General features: G+C 43.4%; 1 protein-coding gene across 2 annotated transcripts in view; it reads right to left on the reverse strand.

Annotated features, from left to right (window-relative positions):
• The window catches only part of COL1A2 (collagen type I alpha 2 chain), a 70,763-nt gene extending 49,378 nt beyond the window's left edge, over positions 1-21,385 (reverse strand). The window contains exons 1-4 of one of the 2 annotated variants that reach the window (XM_083405315.1): positions 20,454-21,385; positions 8,700-8,735; positions 5,477-5,560; positions 5,016-5,072 (exon numbers count right to left, since the gene is read on the reverse strand). In XM_083405315.1, the coding sequence (XP_083261441.1) occupies positions 5,016-5,072; positions 5,477-5,560; positions 8,700-8,735; positions 20,454-20,552 (276 nt within the window). In that variant the 5' untranslated portion in view covers positions 20,553-21,385. Of the gene's footprint in view, positions 1-5,015; positions 5,073-5,476; positions 5,561-8,699; positions 8,736-9,781; positions 9,870-20,453 lie in introns of those variants that run through there. The other variant, XM_083405316.1, reaches the window with a different exon arrangement.
• Between the last annotated feature and the right edge of the window lie 824 nt (positions 21,386-22,209).

Genomic DNA, 22,209 nt, shown 5'->3' on the forward strand with positions numbered 1-22,209 from the left:
TTCATTATATTTAACTTCTCTTTTAGGATTGTCAATCTTTGATTTTAGAAATTGTGGAACCTGAGCTGCATCAGATTCAGAGGCGGGGAGGTGGATTCCGGTGGATTCCAAGAGATTCAGGGATTCAAATAACATATCTGGTTTCCCTTTGATGTTTGGGTCTGACGGCCATTTTGTAATTTATTGTGGTTTGGGGTTTTCCTAATGTCAATACTTTGATCTTGTGATGGGTGTGTGTGTGAAATGTAACACACACACACACACACTGTGGTGATGTCTGGAATTCTAATGAATCTCTTTGGAAATTAGATGGCATATACTTAAAAAATAATAATAAACAACAGTGATAACTCCCCCATGGGGCAGGCCTGGTAGGCTGTCCTGCCCTTCCATTCTAGCATGTAGCAGAGAAGTCATGCAAAGAGGTGGGTGGTTAAGAGCTCAAAGCTCCTGATGCCACCCACCTGCTCCTGTTTCTTGTGGTTTTCCCACCTCCAGCTGTGCGGAGCCTTAGGAGGACATGTATAGAGGAATCACACATTGGTGCATTTCCCATCATCACCCAAAAGATTTTGACAACTAGCCCAAATGGCTGCTTTTGACACTAAGTCCTGCCAACTGGCCCAGATGGGTTTTCAAAATGTCACTGTGTCAGATCATTCCCCCTTGATCTGCATTCTCACTAGCTAGATCTTTATGAATAAGAATATAGAGGAATTTTCTGAGTCCCTAAATATGCCCATAGTCCTAGCTACAAATAAAGAGAGCAGGAAGAGGAGCTGCCAACCTTTGTTTTATTCCAAGACCGATTTTAATTAGCCTCAATGATCAAACCGCTTACTCTACAATAATTTCAAGCAGATCCCTGTTGTCTAGGAAGGACTCCAAGCAGGTGTCTCCCTATAATCTTCCCACCACTTGCACAAAAATATGTTCAGAGAAAAATCAGTGGCTATTCCTTGAGCATAGGTGGCACAAGCTGATGGATAATGGATTGACGATCTCTTCCCAATATGGATGTTTAAATGTTTTCTGCAAGGTTAGGCCTTTTTTAATCACTTTGATGGTTGAAGCATCTCTGTGTGCATACAGGAGAGCAGCACTCTCCATTAAAGTGATCAAGAAAGACCTTGTGGCCATGAGAGCTCTATATGTACCTTGAAGTTCTCAAGGCAACAAGAAGCCACAAGATCAGGGATCAAGAGATTACATGGAGCCTTAAATCAGAAGTATCATTGGAATAGCAGAACGGGGCCAGGATTATGCAGGAGAACATCAAAGCACCTGAACATAAAATTACTCATATGTTCTCCATAATATATGATCACTGCCCTCTTAATAGCTACCATTAGCTTTAATATACTTTTTAATTTTCTCTAAGCATTTCTCTCTAAGCTTATCATTGAAGGATACTGCAACTTGCTATAAGTGTCTCTAAAACATTGTTCTTTCCCATTTCTTCCACTGCTCTGCAAACAGTGGAAGATAACTTCAGGAAAAGGGTCTTGGAACCAGCTGTATGGCTGTGCCATTCCAAATTCTTCCAAACGTTGGGCACTGTGCTCATACAGCAGGAGGGAAGCAAACTGTGGCCCTCTAGATGTTGTTGGACTCACATCAGCCCCAAACAACATGGCTAACGGTGAAGGAGCTGTAGTTCAATAATATTTGGAAGGCCACAGGTTGCCCAACCCTGAGGTAGAGCAGGATAGGCATTCTCCCAACATGCAACAGAAGGGTGAGGAGTGAGAGCTACAATGCATACTGGTGATATCAATGTGCTGGCTTCTGTGTTTTGGCTGGAGGAGGTGACTTCTCAGCAGTAAAAATATGTGTGCAGCAGTGGTGGATTGGCAGCTGCGCCCTCTTGGCAAAGCTGCGCTTGCCACAGTGGGGATGGGGCAGAGTGGCAACAGTGCTGTGCTTGTTTGGATTGTGAAAGGACAAAATGGCAGAGTGATCAGGGCAGCTTTGGCTGGGTGGCGGTGGCAGTGACTCCACAGGTGCACACAAACTTGTGCTCTCGCCACCAATTCAGAGCTCTGCTGAGCTCGCCGCCATCTTGCCCCGTCCTGGCAAGCACAGTCCTGTTGCCACTCTGACCCCTCATACATGCTGTTGCTGCATATACGGAAGGAGACAAAAAAATGTGAGGGCTGCCACCCTTGGGAAGCTGGAAGAGTCATAAACAAGTATGAGGGTGAATTGAGAAGACTAGAAGCTATGAGCTCCCTTCTTGGAGGCTCACCACATGGCAACCACAACAACATAGGGAGGCAGCAGAGAGATGGGAATAGCGGGCTCCCTAGACGATTATAGGTGCCAAATGGTAAACTCAGATGTGGCTATCACATGGTTCCAAGTAACTGGTCAACCTGCCCTGAGGCGTTATGTCTTGTGGCAATACTGTCTCTGGAGGTTTAGGGCCCTGAAGGAAAATACCCTCAATGGAGCCTCCCTTATGTGGAAAGAGGTGGCAAATGCACCCTGAGATTTTTTTCAATTGTGCCTAATATTCCTAGACTGCACAAAGCGGAAATGGCAGAACTGTTTGAACAGTTGGTCTTGAGGCACTGTCCAACCAGTTTTACCAGCCTCTGGAACCAGCCCTGTCCTACAATGCTACTGGGATCTTTTTCACAGTCCACCTGAGTCAGGTTTGACCTTTGTGACTTCTTAAAAGAAGTTGCCCCATTTGTTTCCGCCATGTTGCAACCTTGTGCTTATATGTTATATTTGTGTGTGTGTGTGTGTGTGTGTGTGTGTAAAAAACAACAACACAATATCCTCCCTCTTTCTAAGGTAAGAAAGGAAATTGCAATATCAGAAATGGTACTCTAGACAACTTCAGCATTCTCTGGAAGTGATGATAGGAACCACCAGCCCCTTGCATTTCCTCTTCCCCTCCTTCTTGAGTGAAGGGGGGGGGGGGACGCATATTGGCCTAAAGAAGCGACAGAATGAGCATCTCTCCATGCAAGCTGTATAAATAATCTCTCCTCAGACCAGACATGGGAGCATGAGGAATGGAAGCATACTCCTCATGCCTTGTCAATGCTTCGAGAGAAAATCTGAAGTGGTCTACGGTTTCCAGGAATTCAGATACTAAATGCAAAAATATTGTGTATATATTAGCATTTTGATTCAAATGAATGATGGCAGTTCATTCTGGGCCTTTCAATTTTTGTTTTTTACTTGTAGTGAAACCAAGTTCCTTCATGACTAATTTTTTTTAATACCATAGTCAGTTCACATTTTATATAATCCAAAACACATCCATTTGGAAATAAATCTAATTCTATCTGGGCAATCCCATGCATCTTTACCCTTGGAAACAGGTTCTTAGTCTACTTTCAGTTGGCAGGGCCTTTTTAGTGGCAGGCCTGCTCTTCCCCAGGGCAAAAGCTATGACCTTGTCACTTCTGTTTTTAAAGAAGGCATGTTTCCTTCAGCCTGTGTTTGATGAATGTGCTATGCTGGAACTGTTTAGGAGCTGATGGTTTATAACTTTAATTATTTTTATTTAATAATAATAATAATAAATTTTTATTTATATCCCGCCCTCCCCAGCCCCAGTATCTTTAGAAGTTTTAAAATTCACTTTGTGAGAGCAGTGTGCCCCAAAAGCCATGCCAGAATTAAAAAAAATTCCCACTATGTTCAGTGGAGCTTACTTTCTAGGAAATATATTAGAGCCAAACTACACACAATGTTTAATACATAGTTTGCCCATGAGTGCAAACTGCCAGGGCACAGGATCCACTCTGCATGGGCACCCAAATGTGTGTGTGGAGGACAGTAGGGGCTTTAAAAGTTTGCCCCGCACAATGGGTCCCAGTCTGAATCAGGAAACCACACCTGCAGCTTGCATTGCCGGGGGAAATCTCCCATTCACTTCAATTGTAGTTTTTATCTTTATGCAAATTGCAAGTGTGGAGGTCCCAATCCAGATCGGGACCACATCTAAAAAAACCCCCAAAACCCTACACACACACCACATGCCAAGGTCCCAATTCAGACCAGGTCCCTCCCCCTTCTCCTTGCTGTCCATGTTTTTTGGAGGGGATGGGGATGCTGGCACTGAAGCACAAGTTACAAAACATCATGCATATTTTGCCCATTTAACCTATTGTTTGTATTATAGCTGACGTCTTGCAAAGCATGGCTCCTAACTGTGCAGGTGATGGTTTTTGTTTTGTTAAAAACTGTTATAACCATGGAGCATGAGACGACTTGACCATTTTTGACTATCATTAATTCAGCAAACCTGACTGCAGTGTTTTTCCCTTGGACATAAACACCATCAAAATCAAATCAATGAGGTGAGCTTCTAATCACTGGAACTCAGGTACTAAGCTCCTTTGCTTGAAACCAAGTTCAATGGGCCAACTTCCAATTAACTGGGCTTGTTAGTGCTGATGGCTCTAGCCTGTCTTGCCAGGTGGGCAAGAATCACAGGTGAAGAAATTAAGTGGCCAAGCCCAGCGCCAATCACCACGCATTACATCTGGCAGCCCATGTTGGGACAGAGCTGCATGGGTGGGTGGGTATTACTTCCCTTCCAGCTCTTGTCTCATGAGAAGGCCAGCAATGTAGTGGTCTTCTGGCCCCAGTCACTGGATTCTATCAGAATCTGTGTTGGAACCAAAGGAACACTGGATAGCTGACCTACCTTCCTTGGAAGTGACCTGGGTAGGGTGCAAAACTCTCCCCCAGTATGGGCTTTCTCCATTCATGAAGCACACTGGATGCAGGAATAGTGGGATCCCATGCATTTTCTGAACATGCATGGCTTGCAAGGGATGACAATGCTAGATGCCTGGCTGGGAGCTACAGTGGGCCATATAATGCTGCTATATGGTCTGCAGGTCAGTTACACAGCAGAGACACAATGTGAGGAGATTTCTGTGAGCAGGCTGTTCCTGGGGGATTCTCTGTCACCATCAGTGGCAAGACACACCAGCACAATTTGAATTTGTGCATGTACCTGTGCGAGAAAGGAAGCATTTGCTTACCATAGGTCCGGGGCCAGGATCAGCTGCTTTGGACATGTCATATTGAGCAGCAAAGTTCTGTAGGAGTTAAAAAGAGGAAAGAAAATAAAGAAGAGCTGGATCAGAATTTAAATAACATACTCTAATCCAAAATGAAAATGAATGCAGGGTAACAAATTTGCATTCCTCTATCTCAAGTCCTTCATGCTTGTTTTTAAAACAACAACAACAACATCATGAATAAGAGGTTGAGTGAAGGGAGACAGAAGAAATCAAAGTAAAATGGGAAAAGTTCCTTCCTTCCGTAAATGTTTCTGTATCTTCAAGGATGTTCCTACCTATGGATCTCAACAGTATTTCTATACATGCCTGAGAAGATACAGCTAAAGATAATGGTCCCTGCCTTTGACGTGACAGGCCTTTTATGATGCTTCAAGACATCACCAATCAATTTCAGTAAAATAAAACATTGGGTGCCTTACTCCGCCAAGACCAGGAGGACCAGGGGGGCCTGGGGGGCCTGGCGGACCATCTTCACCATCTCTGCCTGGTGGACCTGGTGGACCCTATGGGAAAAAATGCACGACGTTAAGTTATAAAAATATATAAATAGCTACTGAAGATTTCAAAGCAGTGACGTCATTTAAAGTACAAATATATGAGTCTGCACAATCGAAACAGCTGGTGCTTCTGTACTTTACAATGTGGAAACCACTTAAATGTGTCACTGTTGCTTTCAGACAACTAGAAGATTTAGTTGTGTGATCCTATGCATGTACGTATATTCATATTTGCAGGCAGGCGAGAAGAGAATTGCAGCCTTAAAGGCCTTAACATAGGAATGAGGAACCTGAAGCTCTCCTTAGCTTGGCAAACGTTAAAGCAGTTTTATTGCTTGTTGTGTTGAGGGATAATAAATCCCGTCATGGCTGACCATTGACCATGAAGGCTGGAGTCGATGGGAGTTCGGAGTCCAGCAACATCTGGAGAGCTACAGCTTTCTCATCATGGGCACAACATGTGGAAAAGGTTGAGCACCTTAACATTTTGTCAGCATATTAATGCTAGGACTTACTGGGTGACAGTCAACTAAGTTTTACTCAAGGAGGTCCATTAAAATTAATGAATATAGGTGAGGTCCATTAATTTCAATGGATCTACTCTGAGAAAAATTTAGCAGAATACCACCCACTCACATTTTGTTATGTCTTTAAAAACGTCATTGGTGCATTGATATGAGGCTTGATAAGGATTCTAGCCACACATTGTTAGAGAAGGTTCTCCCTTATGAGCTATCATACAAAGATTGTGCTAGGGAAGACCTTGCCACGCTAGGATAATTATACCGTAGTAACCTTTTAACTGCCTTTAAATGAGTACATGTTCTAACTCCATGTTATCTGCTGTCTGGCTTTGGAGAGGTCCAAACAAGTTAATTACTTTCCTGATTTCACTTAACTGTTGCTTGCGCCCCATTTGGTTGAGCAAGTGTGTTTGCAAAGACAATAATCTTGATGATTTTCATATATAAGAGTGGAGACTAATTTGTTTGCACAAGCCTTTACTCTAAGACTGATGTTCTTAAATGGTATAAATCTCAGCAGAACAAACAGTCATGTTAATTCCCATTACAGTGGTGCCTCGCAAGACGAAAAGAATCCGTTCCGCGAGTCTCTTCGTCTTGCGGTTTTTTTCGTCTTGCGAAGCAAGCCCATTAGCGGATTAGCGCTATTAGTGCTATTAGTGGTTTAGCGGCTATTAGCGGCTATTAAAGGCTTAAGGGATTAGCGGATTAGCTGCTAAAAGGCTATTAGTGGCTATTAAAGGCTTAAGGGATTAGCGGATTAGCTGCTAAAAGGCTATTAGCGGCTTAGATCAGCTGTTAAGCAGTTTAGGGGCTTGGGAAAAAGGGGGGAAGGGGAAAAAAACCCCAGGAATCGCAAGACATTTTCGTCTTGCGAAGCAAGCCCATAGCAAATTCATTTTGCGAAGCACCTCCAAAACGGAAAACCCTTTCGTCTAGCGGGTTTTCCGTCTTGCGAGGCATTCGTCTTGCGGGGCACCACTGTAGTTGAGTAATATAGTTCCAGATTATATTAATTGAATGAAAAGAAACCTATCAAAGCATTATAACTCAATGCACTCTCTGTTTCATGGTTTTTCAGCCATCCCATTTTGCTACAACTGCCAAAGATTGCACTTATCAATTCTGTGCTAATCAAAACACTACAAATTCTGTGTTTAGCTGTGGGTAAAAAGGTCAATTTTTACTAAGCCTATTCAGAGTCTAAGGGTATTATTCCAAATAACAAGCAGCATTCCAAATATCACTGATGTGATTTAAATAATTGTTTGGGTTTAAACATGCTAAATATTGAACAGCAACCATTACTTCATTCTAAGCTACTACTGAGGGAAGAACAAATCTTGAAGCAATTCTTGGAGGCCCAATTTTTGGCAGGGATGCTGTCAGGGAAAGACTTTGAGGGCAAAAATCCAGGGCCCCACTGAGAAGAGAAGGACCACCTTCCCTGACATATTAGGGGTCAATTAGCACATTTTTAAGTGAAAGAAGCAAGACACTTTAGGGAGCCCCTCCTCCCTGTAAGACTATTAAATCCAGAATCTAAAGCTACTTAATTGCACAAGCAATAAGTACAGTAATATATTACCAAATTGCCCTCATAGTGCTTCACATTTTTCAAGGTAGCAAACACATGTTTTCCAATTAATTTGTTCATGGGGCGGGGTGGGGGGAGTAATAGGATCAACTCTGGCTCCCTGACACATTGTCAACTTCATTTGCTACACGCGCGCGCGCGCACACACACACACACGTAAAGTGGACTCTGGTTACTGAGCAACTGCACCTCTGAGGCCTCAGCCATGCACATTCCTTGACCTCTGTGTCAGAAATCCCACAGGCAATTCCAACCCTACGGATCCATCTCTGAACGCAACCTGCTTTCCCCCTCTTCCTTCCTCTGAACCCTGAAGAAGCATTGCGCCCAATATTACAGGGAGGGGAAATCAGGTCGCATCACCTGTGCAATGAATGAGTTAAAAGGTTCTTCAGAGATCCTTGTGAGGGAATCGGAGAGGAAAAACAGCACTGCTGTGTCAGACAATGTGCTTGCATCAATGGACAAGCAGCGGGCAGGGGAATAAGCATAGGAGAGCTCTCAGGATTGTGGCCTCAATTTCCATTCTTGATTTTCTAAGGTTCTGACTCAAGTGATTTTGCTGGTGGATGTTATTTATTCACATAGGAATTCCAGAGCCATGAGCCTCTGCTAATCATACTGTGGTTTTATGATTGCTTTTTTGAAAACCTGTTACCTGCAAATCAGTCTCAAGACACTTCAATGGGAATAATAACCAATTCAGCCCTTTGCAATGGAGCTTTTGAGGCATTCAGTAACACTCTGTCCAAATTCTGGCCTTACCGAAAGCTACACAGCCCTCCTGACCCTTTCCAAATAGTGCCCATAGCACTTTCCCCCCAAATAGATGTGTTCAGTTGTACACAGTGCAGCCTCATTTATATGAATTTTCTCAGAAGATGCACACAAAAATAGCCATAACTCTGAACAAGGGTTGGTGGGGTGGTACCACAGGTTTTTCGCTTTGGACCATGCTCTTCCTTATTCACCAGGGCATGATTTAGATATAACAAGCAAAATGAACATAATCATGCTTCTTTACCCTATCTCCTCGTGGCCCTTTTTCTCCTCTGGGCCCCTGAAAAAGAACAACATCAACAAAAATGTAAATGAGTGTTTCAAGCAATCGTTTTACGTGCAGATACCTATGGTGTTAAAAAGAACTGTCTGCTGATGAAAACAGCAAAACTAGAGCATAGGTAGAACTGAAAGGAATAGCTATTCAGAGATGGAACACACTCTTGCTTTCAATGAAAACCAAGAGGACAAATATGCATAAATAAAAATGTAGTATTTATTAGTTCTTCATTAAGTGACAAGCATTCATTTATTTTCACGTTTGAGCTGCAATCCTATTCCAACTTTCCTCAGAGGAAATCCAAATGGAGCTTATGCTTGAGTAGGATTGTGCTGCTAATCTCCAAACCAAACGGGTATATTCCTCACAAATATTTAGTAATTTGCAACATGATCTGACATCCATAAAATCAGACAGTCTCAAGAAGAAGGCTGACTATTTTTCCTGTGCATACCAGATCAGCTTTCATGCTGATAAAAATATGGCTTCAACCCACTTACACATAAATCCTAAACACAGCAGCTAAAGCCGCAAAAATTCAGTTAAATTTACTGAGCTGTATCCAAGTCTTACTCTTGAGTAGGCCTGCAGAAATCAATAGAAGCTACTAATTTAGGTCCATTCATTTCTAGGGGACTACTCTGAATAAAACTTAATTGGATTTTCAGCTAAGATTCACAGTTACTTTGGAGTAAGCCCCAGGGAATTTAGTGCAATTAGCATCCAAATAGAGATATATAAGAAAAACTGCCAGTGTATTACTAAGCATCTCAGCTGTGTTCAAAAGCAAATTCACCTGAAATTAATAGCATTTACTCCGAAGTTCAGGTTTGCACTTTGGATTTTCCTGACAGTAAAAAGGACCTCAACTCAGAGGTAAGCCCCACTAACTTCAAAAGGCCTTTCTACCACAAAATGAGGTATTAGATTGCAGCCTTTCAAAAATTCTATTTTCAGCATTTCTTGGTTCTTTAAAACTGTAGCAGATACCCAGGAACAGAGTACAGCTCCGTAATTCTGAAGAAAATCCCTTAAAATGTGCTTACCTTCCGTCCTTCCGTTTCCTAGAAAGGAATGAATATGAAGTTAGAAGAAATCTAACGTTAGCAATATTTCACGGTAAGTGCTAGACTCAGCCAAGTTATTTTAAGGCAGAGCAAATTAAACAATCGGTGGAGGGTAGGGAAAGAGTTATGCTACATCATGCAAACACAATATTAAAAAGTCATACCTGAATTCATCCATGCTTTACGGGTGCAAAGATGTCTTTAACAGTTCTCTGGCTTTAAAATAGAGTTATGAATCTCCAGAATAGCTGGGCATGCAAGACCCTTCTGGCTACTGTGCAATATCCTCTTAATCTTACATTCACCTATGAAGGTAGCCTTTTAACAAGAAGGACGGCCCACTAGGAAACTAGGGGTGGGCACAAATCTGGGCATTCCTAATGATGCTAATCTGCAGTAGTATTGCCCATGCACATCTTGGCAGCTGCAGTTAGTAAGTGGCCATTCAGGGGGGTGGAGGTAGGGAGATAATAAAATAGCCCACTCTTGTCCATTTTATTTTGAAAGGAATGATACTGACCTCATTTACATCTGGAGGGGGAAACAAAAAAACGAAACAAAAAATTGGTTAATGTTTAAGAATCAAAACAGTCTGCATGTGAAGCAATGCACTGTATTTTTCCGTGTATAAGATGCCCCCATGTATAAGACGCCCCCTATTTTTGGGGACTCCAAATTGAGAAAATGGGGGAGATTGTATCCGTGTATAAGACCACCCACAATTCTGAGCATCATTTTTTAATTAAAAAAAACCTAGTCTTATACACACGGTAGTTGTGATTTCAAAGACGAATGGCAGGAAATGTAAACATGAAATGGCATTTTTTAAAGTGGATGACATTCTGTTTTTTTTTTTTTTTTTATAATATATTTATTGAAGTTTTCAAATAAAGCATATATTAGATAAGCACAACTTGTCATTGTCCATTTAACATCTCTCAATTGTTACATGGGACTCCCCCACACCTCCCGCATACACTTACATCATTATTAAATTAATTTCAAACAAATTATCATTTAACTCATCTTAATTAATAATCTTAATTTGGTTTGACATATAATTCAGCCTTAAATCTAATTTAATGGTAGACAATTATCTGCACTGGCATCCAATTCAACACTCAGCCAAATTACAATATTTTTGTAAATAAATCTTAAATTCCCTCCAATCTTCTTCCATCCTTTCTTCTCCCTGGTCTCGAATTCTGCCGGTCATCTCGGCTAATTGCATATAGTCCATCAGTTGCATCTGCCATTCTTCCACAGTGGGTAGCTCCTGAGTTTTCCAATTCTTGGCAATTAATATTCTTGCTGCTGTTGTTGCGTACATAAAGAATGTTCTGTCCTTTTTTAACACACTCTGGCCGACAATACCCAGGAGAAAGGCCTCTGGTTTCTTAGTAAAGGTGTATTTAAACACCTTTTTTAATTCATTATATATCTTCTCCCAAAAGGCCTTCACTCTAGGGCAGGTCCACCAGAGGTGAAAAAATGTTCCTTCATTTTCCTTACATTTCCAACATTTGCTATCAGACGAATGGTATATTTTAGCCAGTTTAACAGGGGTCATGTACCATCTATACATCATTTTCATCACATTTTCCTTCAACGCATTACATGCAGTGAAGTTCAGCCCAGAGGTCCACAACCTTTCCCAATCTTCAAACATAATATTATACCCAATATCCTGCGCCCATTTTATCATTGTTGATTTTACCATTTCGTCATGTGTGTTCCATTTCAGCAGCAAGTTATACATTCTTGAAAGTACCTTAGTCTTAGGTTCTAACAGTTCAGTTTCTAACTTTGACTTTTCCACTTGGAATCCTAGCTTTTTGTCATTTTTAAACACTTCTTTAATCTGAGCATATTGTAACCAGTCTCGCACTTTGTCTCTCATCTTTTCTAAACTCTGCAATTTCCAGTTGTCACCATCCTTTTCTATTATCTCCCAATATTTTGGCCAGTTGGCCTCCATATTGGCTCTTTTCCAAGCCTTAGCCTCCAGGGGTGACAGCCACCTCGGAGTTTTATTCTCCAGTAAGTCTTTATATTTTGTCCAGACATTAAAAACTGATTTTCTGACAATATGGTTCTTGAAGGCCTTATTTATCTTAGCTTTATCATACCATAGATATGCATGCCATCCAAACGCATTATTAAAACCTTCCAAATCCAAGACATCCGTATCTTCAAGAAGTAACCAATCTTTTAACCAGCAGAAAGCTGCAGCTTCATAATACAACCTTAAATCTGGCAGGGCAAAGCCCCCTCTTTCTTTCGCATCTGTTAATATTTTAAATTTGATTCTGGGCTTTTTGCCCTGCCAGACAAATTTAGAAATATCTTTCTGCCACTTCCGAAAGCACTCTGTCTTGTCTACAATCTGCAGTGTCTGAAACAAAAATAACATTTTTGGCAATACATTCATCTTGATGGCAGCTATTCGGCCTAACAAAGAAAGATTTAGTCTTGACCAACTATCCAAGTCTCTCTTAATCTCTGACCAACATTTTTCATAATTATCTTTAAATAAACTCAGATTTTTTGCTGTTATGTTTACCCCTAGGTATTTAACTTTTTTAACCACATTTAGTTCTGTCTCTTTCTGAAGCTGTTCCAACTCAGTATCTGTCAAGTTTTTCCCCAAAACTTTAGTTTTTTGCTTGTTTAACTTAAATCCTGCCACTCGACCAAAGTTTTGAATCAGTTGTAGTACTCTTTTCAAACTAGACTCCGGCTCCTGTAATGTCAGAACTAGGTCATCTGCAAAAGCTTTAAGTTTATATTGTTTCGCTCCGACCTGAATCCCTTCCACCAACCGGTCCCCCCTAATCATATTCAGGAGCACTTCCAGAACCGAAATAAACAGTAATGGGGAAATCGGGCAGCCTTGTCGTGTACCTTTTTCAATTTTAAACTCTTCTGTAACCACATTGTTAACTATCAGTTTAGCCTTTTGTTCTGAATATATTGCCTCAATCCCGTTCTCAAACCCCCGTCCCACTCCCATTTCTTTTAAATTCCCCTTCATAAATTTCCAAGATATGTTGTCGAAGGCTTTCTCCGCGTCTATAAAAATTAAAACTGCTTTAGTGTTTATGTTTGTTTGTAAAAGTTCCAATATGTCTATAATGTTCCTCGTGTTAGTAAACATATGTCTGCCCGGGAGAAAGCCTGCCTGGTCTTTATGGATTATCTCACTTAAAACTTTCTTAAATCTTCGTGCCAAAACATCTGCAAATATTTTGTAATCCACATTTAAAAGGGAGATGGGACGGTAGTTCTTGAGTTGTGTCTTTTCAGTTTCTGACTTTGGAATCAATGTGATAAATGCTTCTTTCCACGATTCAGGCGCCTTCTTCCCCTCCATTATTTCATTACTGACCTCCAACAAAGGTTGTATCAAATAATCCTTCAATGTCTTATAGTAGTTAGAGGTCAGTCCATCTGGCCCTGGTGATTTGCCCTGTTTCAGACTCTGGATGGCCTGTTCAATCTCTTGTCGTGTTATTTTGCCATTCAAAATTATTCTATTTTCTTCTGACAGCTTTGCTAATCCATTTCTCTCCAAAAATTGTGTAATCTCTATTTCATCTTGTGGCCCTTGAGTGTATAACTTTTTAAAATACCTCTGGAAGCACTTTCTAATCTCTCCCGGGTTCTGAATGTTCCTTCCTTCAACCTCTAAGTTTGTTACTGTATTTAGTCTTTGTCTCCTTTTCAACTGCCAGGCTAGCAGTTTCCCACATTTATTTGCCGATTCAAAAGTTTTTTGTTTCATTGTTTTAATCTTCCATTCTATTTCCTGATTTATCAGTTTGGAATATTGTGCCTGATAAAGTTTAATTTCTCTCAGAATCGGTTGGGACTTCGGGTTAGATCTTAACTTCTTCTCCAACTCTTTGATACTTTCCAGAATTTTATCTTTCTTTTCATTTTGCAGTCTTTTCTTTAAAGAATTCTGTTGAATCAAGAACCCTCTCATCACAGCTTTACTTGCATCCCAGATAGTTCTTTTTTCCACCGTAGTGTTCAAATTAATCTCAAAATAGTCCTTTAAAGTTTTTTGGGCCTTCTTTACAATTCTTTGGTCTCTAAACAGGCCATCATTCATCTTCCATCTAAAGGAGCCGGTTGGGATCAATGTCATATCCATTCTCAAGGCGTTATGGTCGGAGCATGTTTTAGGGCAGATTTTCACCTTCCTCACCTTAGGTGCCAGACTTCTAGTTATCCATATTTGGTCGATTCGTGTCCAAGTCAGTTGAGCTTCAGAAAAGAATGTTCCTTCTCTTCCCAAGGGGTTTCTGACTCTCCAGATGTCAACCCAGTCCATATTGTCAGTCATTTCAAAAAAGGTCTTAGGTAGTCTTCCCTCTTTAGTAATGTTCTGGTTCTGTGACTTATCCATATTTGTTGATGCGACCCCGTTCATGTCCCCCATCATGATGACGTTGTTGTAATCCAGATAATCCAGCATAGTCTCGTGCAACTTCTTATAAAAATCCGATTTACCTTCATTTGGAGCATAAATTCCTAATATCAAAATTTTTTCTCCTTGATACTGTACTTCTATTGCGAGGATTCTTCCACTTTCATCTTTAAAAAGAAATTTTGGTGAAAGGCTCTCTTTTGCATAGATCACTACACCTCTCTTTTTAACTGTATCCGATGATATAAATTCTTGACCAAGCCTTTTATTTATTAACACCTTTCTATGGAGCCTAATCACATGTGTTTCTTGTAAGCATATAATGTCCAATTGTTCCTTTTTTAAAATATGAAAAATTTTAAACCTTTTTTCAGGACTGTTACAGCCATTTATGTTCCAGCTCAAAAGCTGCAGAGACATCCTGGATAGGTCTGGTTATTCTTTCTGGGGTGGTACCTTGTTCTCCGGTCCTTGAGGATCCGAGGGGGCGGGCTCCCCTGGAAGTTCTGGCGCTGGCAATCCAAGTCCTTTGTGGAGGTCTTCTCCGTGTGCTCCCAAAAACTTGTCTCTATCTTCCACTGTTTTGATTTTGATCTTTCTCCCTCTGTAGGTAAAGGATAATCCTTGTGGAAACTCCCACCTGAAGATAATTGCGTTGCTTCTCAACAGTCTTGCCAATTCCGTGTAGTTAGATCTAAGGTCCAGCAACTGCTTAGGAATGTCCTTGTAGATTTCAATTCTCTTGCCCAAAATGTCTAGTGACTTTTCGTAGTGCAGGCCCAAAATCTTGTCCCTTTCCTCCTTTGATCTCAGTGTTATCAAACAATCTCTGGGCTTCTCTGTCCTTCTGACTCTGCCAAGCCTGAAAGCAGATACGATTTTAAAGTCTTTTTCCTCTAACTTCCAAAACTTGGCAAATTCCTTAGTTAGAAATTCAATAAAATTATCTTCTTCCACCTCTGGTATTGACCGTATCCTCAAGTTGGTCTCCCTGTTTCGCAGTTCTGTCATCGAAAAGTAAATCTGATGTTCTCCAACTTGTTTGCTGAGTGGTCTTACTTCTTTCTCAAGTTCTTCCAGTCTTTGACTAGTATCTTCAGCCAGTTTACGATTTTCACCTACAGCCTCCTTTAATTCTCCAATAGACTGGGCATTCTGTGCAACTTGTCCAGTCAGCTTATTCAAGCTTTCTGTGTTCTGTTCAATTTTAGCTGTATGCAAATCAGCCTTCTTGTCCAGAGCCTCCAGTTTCTCCAAAATTTTCTCCAAGACAGAGCTACTTGTCCCTGAAGCCATATCTCCCAGGTGCAGCTCCTCTGTCTCACCCTCCCCTGCCTGTATTAGGGAGGCCGCCTCTATGTCTGGAGGCAAAGTGGAAGGCAAGGCCGGCACAGAAGATCTACGCTGTGAGGCTGCAGATAAAGTTAGAGTTGTTTGTTTGGTCCTTCCTCTTCTCCTTGCGCCACTCATTCCAAAGTTATCTGTAATCCAAGGTCAATCCAAGTTGTTCCCATGAGAAAGCAGAGTCCCAGATACAATAGTCAAACAGAGGCCGGGAAAGGGAAAGTAAAACAAAGTCACTGCTGTAAATCCAAAATCCTCTAGAGGGAGCTTAATACGTCTTCAGGGAAAAGATCAAATCCAATACGTCTTCAGGGAAAAGATCAAATCCAAGTTAAACTTATAAATTTAAATCCATGTCCATCGCCTCCACAATGTATTATTTTTAGCAGAGTAAAACTTAAAGCAAAACAGTGTTTCTTACAGTGCCTTGACTGCAACAGTTTCAAAGTATCCAGTTCCAACTCAGAATGTTTCAAAACCTGAATTCAATGTATCCAAAGTTGCAAACTGGTGTTCATCCAGGCAGCTCCAGCACCAGAGATTCTTATTTATTTTGTAATCCACTGGTACCACAGAAGAAGGATATCAATGCACCCCCAATATGACCAGCAAAAGTCAATAGCTCAAAGTCTTTCACTCAGAAAACTGCTTTAACAGGGTGCCAGCATTTAGTTAACGCATAACTTTTTGTCTCCACTCCTCCTGCTCTTTGCTTAAAGTTCAGTATAGCGGGAGATGGGCTTCCTGCTTATCCTCACTCCGTTTTCAGCCAGATTTCAACTTTTTTAAAAAAGTTTTAAAAGTTTCAGAAAATTCTCAAAAAGTTTCAGAAAGTTGACAAAAGTTTCAGAAAGTTTTCAATGTCCAAATTTACTCACGGGTTGTAGTTTCCAAAGTTCAGAAAAGTTGCAGGAAGAAAGGACAGCGCTGACCGGCCACAGCAACGCGGCTTCACTTCGCTGTTTGCGCAACGACCCACAGCGCCGCTACCCCCTCCGCGATCCGGAGCCCCTTACGGGGTCCCTTCAGCGTTTTGGGGGCTGCTTCTGGCGCCCGCCGGGTCCCGAGACCACAGGCTTCTGCCACCTGTGGTTTTCCTGAATGGGTCTCCGCTTCGCCGTAGCGGACGACCCGTTTACAGCGAAGCTCCCTTCTCCTTACTCGGAGAAGGCAGCCATTACCGGTCGCGCCGCCTCCGGAAGAGCAAAGTGGATGACATTCTGATCGCCGCAACACACCTCTGACAGAAGGAGGGCCTGTCCAGCTTGGAAAGGCTTTTTTCTGACCCCAAGGCTTGAATGGATATATTTAAAAAAGGTTTTATAAGAACCAGAACTTGGTTTTACAGGGCCATGGGTGAAACGCTCAACGTGCCATGGGGATTTTTCTTGCCCCCACTGATGTCTGTTACACACACCAAAGAAATGTGACCCCAGAAGGAGAGGGCCTCTTGCAGAGCAAGATCTCGTAGGATGTGAGATGAAGGGAAACAGACAAAACCCTCCCAAGCACGCACAAATGTGCTTTCTGCTGATGTAAGAGGCTCTGTGGACCACACAGCATTTCCCCTTGAAAATGCTTGAAACGGCAGCTTTTGAAAGTGTGCAGGTGCTATAGAAAGCCCAAAGCAGTGAGTTTAGCTTTTGAACTTGAGATGATTCAAGCTGAGGTCATCCATATTCTTGTAAATAACATTAACCTAAACTTGGGACCCACTATTCCTTCACATCGTTTCAGATTATGGGAAGTCCTTGAACAGGATTATGCTGAAGATTTGTATAGGATTTTCTGGAATTCAGAAGTTAAGTTAGCAAAAATCCCCTCTCTTTCACGCTATTTAGGCTACAGTCCTAAATCCACATACCAAAGAGTAAGCCCCGCTGTGCTGATTGGGATTCGGTTCTGAGAAGGCATGTCTGGGATGGCACTGTTATTCTGCTAAACTTTAAGCCAGGAAATAACCATACTTTGAAATATCTTTACGGGTGGAATCCCAGGATCTGACAAAGCCAGGCTACTTAGGTCTGTATACTCAAGGGGAATTCGGCCTTACATTATTGTATGTATTATTATTATTATTATTACATTTATGTCCCATCTTTCAGTCAGTCTGCACATATGCATTCATGTGCCATGGAGGAATTTTGAGTGACAGGTTGGAAAAGCTGCTCACCCAGAGAGAATTGTTGCATGATCAGAGTAGCTAAATGCAAAAGTTTGCTTATGGCATAGAGTGCACTATGCTATTCTCTGGAGGTCAAGTCCAATTGTGTTCAATGAACACAACGTTTAGGATGGCAGCTCTAAATGTATATCTTAGACCAATGGTTGGATGAGAAACCTTGACTATCTCTTCTTAATATCTCAAGGAAATAATCGTTGTTTAAACATTTTAAGAGTAACGTCGGTACAGAATAACAAAGTTGATACTGATATGAATGGGGATTCTGATAGGAAACTGGATTAGGGTGAAAATCACTTATTTTGTAATTCTCAAAAGCATTTTGATAATGGTTCCTATAGGAAGATGAAATAAAGTTAGACATTCCTTTTGACATGGTACTGGAACTTGTAAACGGAACTTGCTAGGAAGTGGGGTGGGCTTATTGATGGATTAGCTCCCACATTTTGGGAGAGTATCTCTAAATGTTAAGTGGGTTGGGGAACCCATTCTTTCTCATTGCCACTAGAGGGAGAGGCAAATCTGAATATAGTTGCGGCTGTAGGATTGGTAAAGAGCTGAATGCAACTGTAAATACAGCAGTGTTCCTAAATTACGGTACTTTTGGCGAATGCTCAGTCATTAATTGCACTAACCCTAGAAGGACCCCTGTCTGCCAACTTATTTCATTGAATCCAGTTACATATTGGGTAGCAGGGCCAATGCTTTTGTTCAGTGGTGTAGCGTGGGTTGTCAGCACCCGGGGCAAGGCAAGTAATTTGCGCGCCCCCCCCCCGCTGCACTGTCCCTCCCCCAGATAGTCCCTCGCTCTCTCTCCGCACCGCACGCCTGGCACCCTCCCCTCCACAGTGGGCGGCGACCCGGCGGCTCGGATCGGATTCGCACAGCCAGCACTGCAGTGAGAGAGAGTGAGTGAGCCAGGTAGGGGCAGAGAGCTGCGAGTGCGAGCGCGCCCCCCCCCAGATGTTGTGCCCGGTGCGGCCGGCCCCCCCTGCACCCCCATGCTATGCCACTGCTTTTGTTATAGGGCAGCATTTGCCATATGCAATGTACATATGGCAATGTACAACAGGCGTTTCTGATGCATGGATGTGCTGCACGAGTCAGTGTGAAGGCTGTACCTTGCACATATTTAAACCACAGAGAACTGGTATGATAGTGATGTTTGGGCTGGACAGTTTCCATTTCTGCAGCATGAAAAGTTCTGAGTTAAACAGAACTCTTTTTGTCAGTCAGATATAATGCTAAAGATTGCCTGCTCTGTGCCAAACGATTATCACTAGTGTGGCGCACTTGTTAGCAAGTCTGGCTAGAGTATGGAAAGCCCAAGTTTAAATCGATACTCAGGTTGTGAAACAAATTGTGGCCTTGGGGAAAGGGCCACCTCTCAGCTGAGCCTACCTCACAGGGTTCTTGTGAGGGTAAAACACCGCTCTGATCTTACATTGGGGTACCAATGCAATAGATATCTATTTGATGGGACTAACCTGGCAACAGCTGTCTGCGCCAAGTTTCACTATTTAAAATTATTCACATGGAGGCCTACAGATAATCTAAGGTAATAGAATTTACGTGAATTACCTGACAAGTGTGGAAATCATAAAAATAGATGAATTTTCTGGGGAGAAACTTTCTATTTCTCGTCTACCAGAAGAGGTCGCTAGAGCTTTTTAAAAAGGGTATGTTTGGAGGATGTCTGGAATATCCATTTCGTCATATTTGTTTCTCAAACGAAAAGGTCAGGAATCGTACACTTTTCCTGGTTTGCTGTAGTTTTCTAAAAGCTTGTCTCCTTCCCGGAATTAATAAGAGCAAAACATTCTTGAGCAAATCGCGACAGAATTTCTGCTCTCTCTCCAGGAGTAACTAAATTGTGCACTCCAGGGGTAACTAAATTGTCTCATAAATATCAACATATCTTTAAAAGCGCTTGGTGGTCTATCTGGACTCCACACGCTCCACGTCGGGTCCTCTGCGCTACCGCCTCGTTCCCTCTAGAGGGCGCATTATGAGCATCCGTAAAACGCTGCACAAAGCTCGTGTACAACGCCCTAAAAAGGACTGTTCTCAAAGACTTTGGGGGAATCTGTTGTTTTCTGAAATCCCTTGATAAATCGGGGCAATAACCCGCCCCCAGCCCCAAACCACTAGAAGTTCTCCAAGGACGCGATGCTGATAAATTTAGGAGTTCTGGATTTATCAGTGTCATGCATTGCTTCTCCAACCCCAATTTTGCTTTTCTCTTAAAATGGGGGGCGGGTGGAGTATGGGGAGGGGGAGAGAGAGGTGCGTGGGTGTGTGGGAGAAAAGACTGCTTGGCTTCTTGCCAGGACCTCTCCACATGAGCCAAGGAGGGCTGGGAGGGGGCGAGTTTAAGCAAACTATGAAGAACTCTCATCCCTTCACTCCGTCTTATGGAAATAAGAGACAGCTCTTTTGCCAGCTGGAGTCAATGCAAACTACGATTCCCCCCCAAACTCAGTCTAACTGGATGGGGCTTCCCGGGGGGGGTAGAGTTATAGTGGGCAGCAGTTTCTCAGGCTTTGGAGCATACCCAGATCTGCACGAAAACTTGTCCTTGCAGCTCCCGGAGAAAGGAAGCATTCGACGGCAGGGCAACATTCCTTAGGACGAAGTTAGGAGAGGATTCCGCCGCCTCCGCCGCCCAAATCCCTCTCTCCCCACCAAACCCTGCTCCAAACAATCTGAAGGCACTTACATTGACTGGTTGCTAGGCATGAAGTTACTGCGAGCAGCAACAAAATCCGTGTATCCACAAAGCTGAGCATGTCTACTGTCTAGACATGCAGACTCCTTGTGTTTCAGAGTCCCCGGGTCGGTGGTGAGCTAGAACTTTAGGGACGCAGGCATACAGTCGTGGTGGCGAGTAACTCCAAACTTAGCAGAAACCTGCTGCCCGGGATGCTAAAATAATAAAGCCCTCGACGGCCCTATTTATACGGCGAGGGGGTTCCTCGCGCTGGCCGAGCCGTAGAACGCGCCGCAGCCAATGGGAGAGCCCGCCGTGCTCGGCGGAGGGGCGGGCCAGGCTGCGAGGAGCCCGGGCCTGCGTCACGTGACGTGTTTTTTTCTTTCTTCTTCTCATTCCCAACCTGTCCCCGCGTTTTGGCAGAGCTGCTGTTGGACGGGGCGGGGAGAGGGAAATCTGGAAGCGAGGAAGGGAGAGAAGAGGAAGGCGCGAGGGGGAGGGAGGAGGGGTGAAAGAGGTGGGGTGCTGGGAGGGAGGCAGGCAGGAGCTGGGGATGCTAAATTGGTTCCATTCTTTTTGAGGACGTGGACACTTTGAGGCTTTATAAAGGAAAATCTGACTGGCTGCCTGGATTCTTTTTCTTCCTCCCCCCCCCGCCCGTCCCTCACACCCCACTTATCCACCCCTCCCCCTTTTCTTTTGTGGCTTGCGCGCCTGGGAGGCTTTAGGCGTCGCAGGGCGAGGCTTTCAAAGCGGGAGCTGTCCAGGTCCTGCCATCGAGGTAAAGGAGGCGAGAGCAGGCAGAAGGACACGCCGACGGGGAAGCATCGGGAACCTGGAGCGACCAGGAGGCTCCCTTGGTTTTGACACCCAGCCACCCACCCCTCCGCCCCGCAGATCGCGCTGTGCTCTGGGGAAGGGACGTGGCTCCGCGGTGGGGCGCCTGCCTTGCGCGGGAGGGTCCCAGCATCGTTCTAGCGTTTCCAGACGCTCCGCCTGAAATCCTGGAGAGCCGCTGCCGGTCCGTGTAGACGCTACTGAGCCAGGTGGAGCCCATGCTCCGATATGGCACTTTCCCCTATGTGACTGACGCCTCAGAAAGCAGAGCGAGCCAAAACAAAAACAAAACTCCCCCCGACTTCCTTTCCGGGCGACCCCATCCCTCGCTTACTCTGGAGCAGTCCTCTGGAATGGGGCTACTCTGGAGTAAATGAGCTTTGGGTTGCAGGTGGGAAAGGGGGGAGCTGTTTGACCCCCTCTGAACCTGCGTGGTGAGACCACAGGCAGCCCGTCGGAGGAAGACGAAACACACAGCCCTCATCTTGCCCAGACTTTTTGCCTCCCCAACCCTATAGACTAGGGCAGTGCCGCGTAAAGCAGCTCCAGAATCGCCCCAAGATGAGGTATAACCCCCCGCTTTCACTTTGGGGGATGAGCTTCCCACCTCCTTGACAGCCACAAACATCTCTATCTCTATATACAAGCGCAACAAGTTCTCCCAACGTTCTTCTCTGTGAATCCCATTGGTTTCGCTGGCTGTCCTCTCTGGCTGCGTTGATGCTCAATTCCCCTTTCCTGGATAAGGCCCTGGACGGACGCCCCGTTGAAGAAGAGTACTAGCAGTCGTCCATTGCCACCCCCACACCTGCCAACAAAAAGCCCTAATCTCGTTTAGCTTCAACCGAAAGAGAGCGAGAGACGGGGTAGGTGTTGCTCTATGCTCCCATTTTACAGAC

The sequence above is a fragment of the Podarcis tiliguerta genome, assembly GCF_965153285.1.
Source record: "Podarcis tiliguerta genome assembly, chromosome: 12".
Taxonomy (NCBI): domain Eukaryota; kingdom Metazoa; phylum Chordata; class Lepidosauria; order Squamata; family Lacertidae; genus Podarcis; species Podarcis tiliguerta.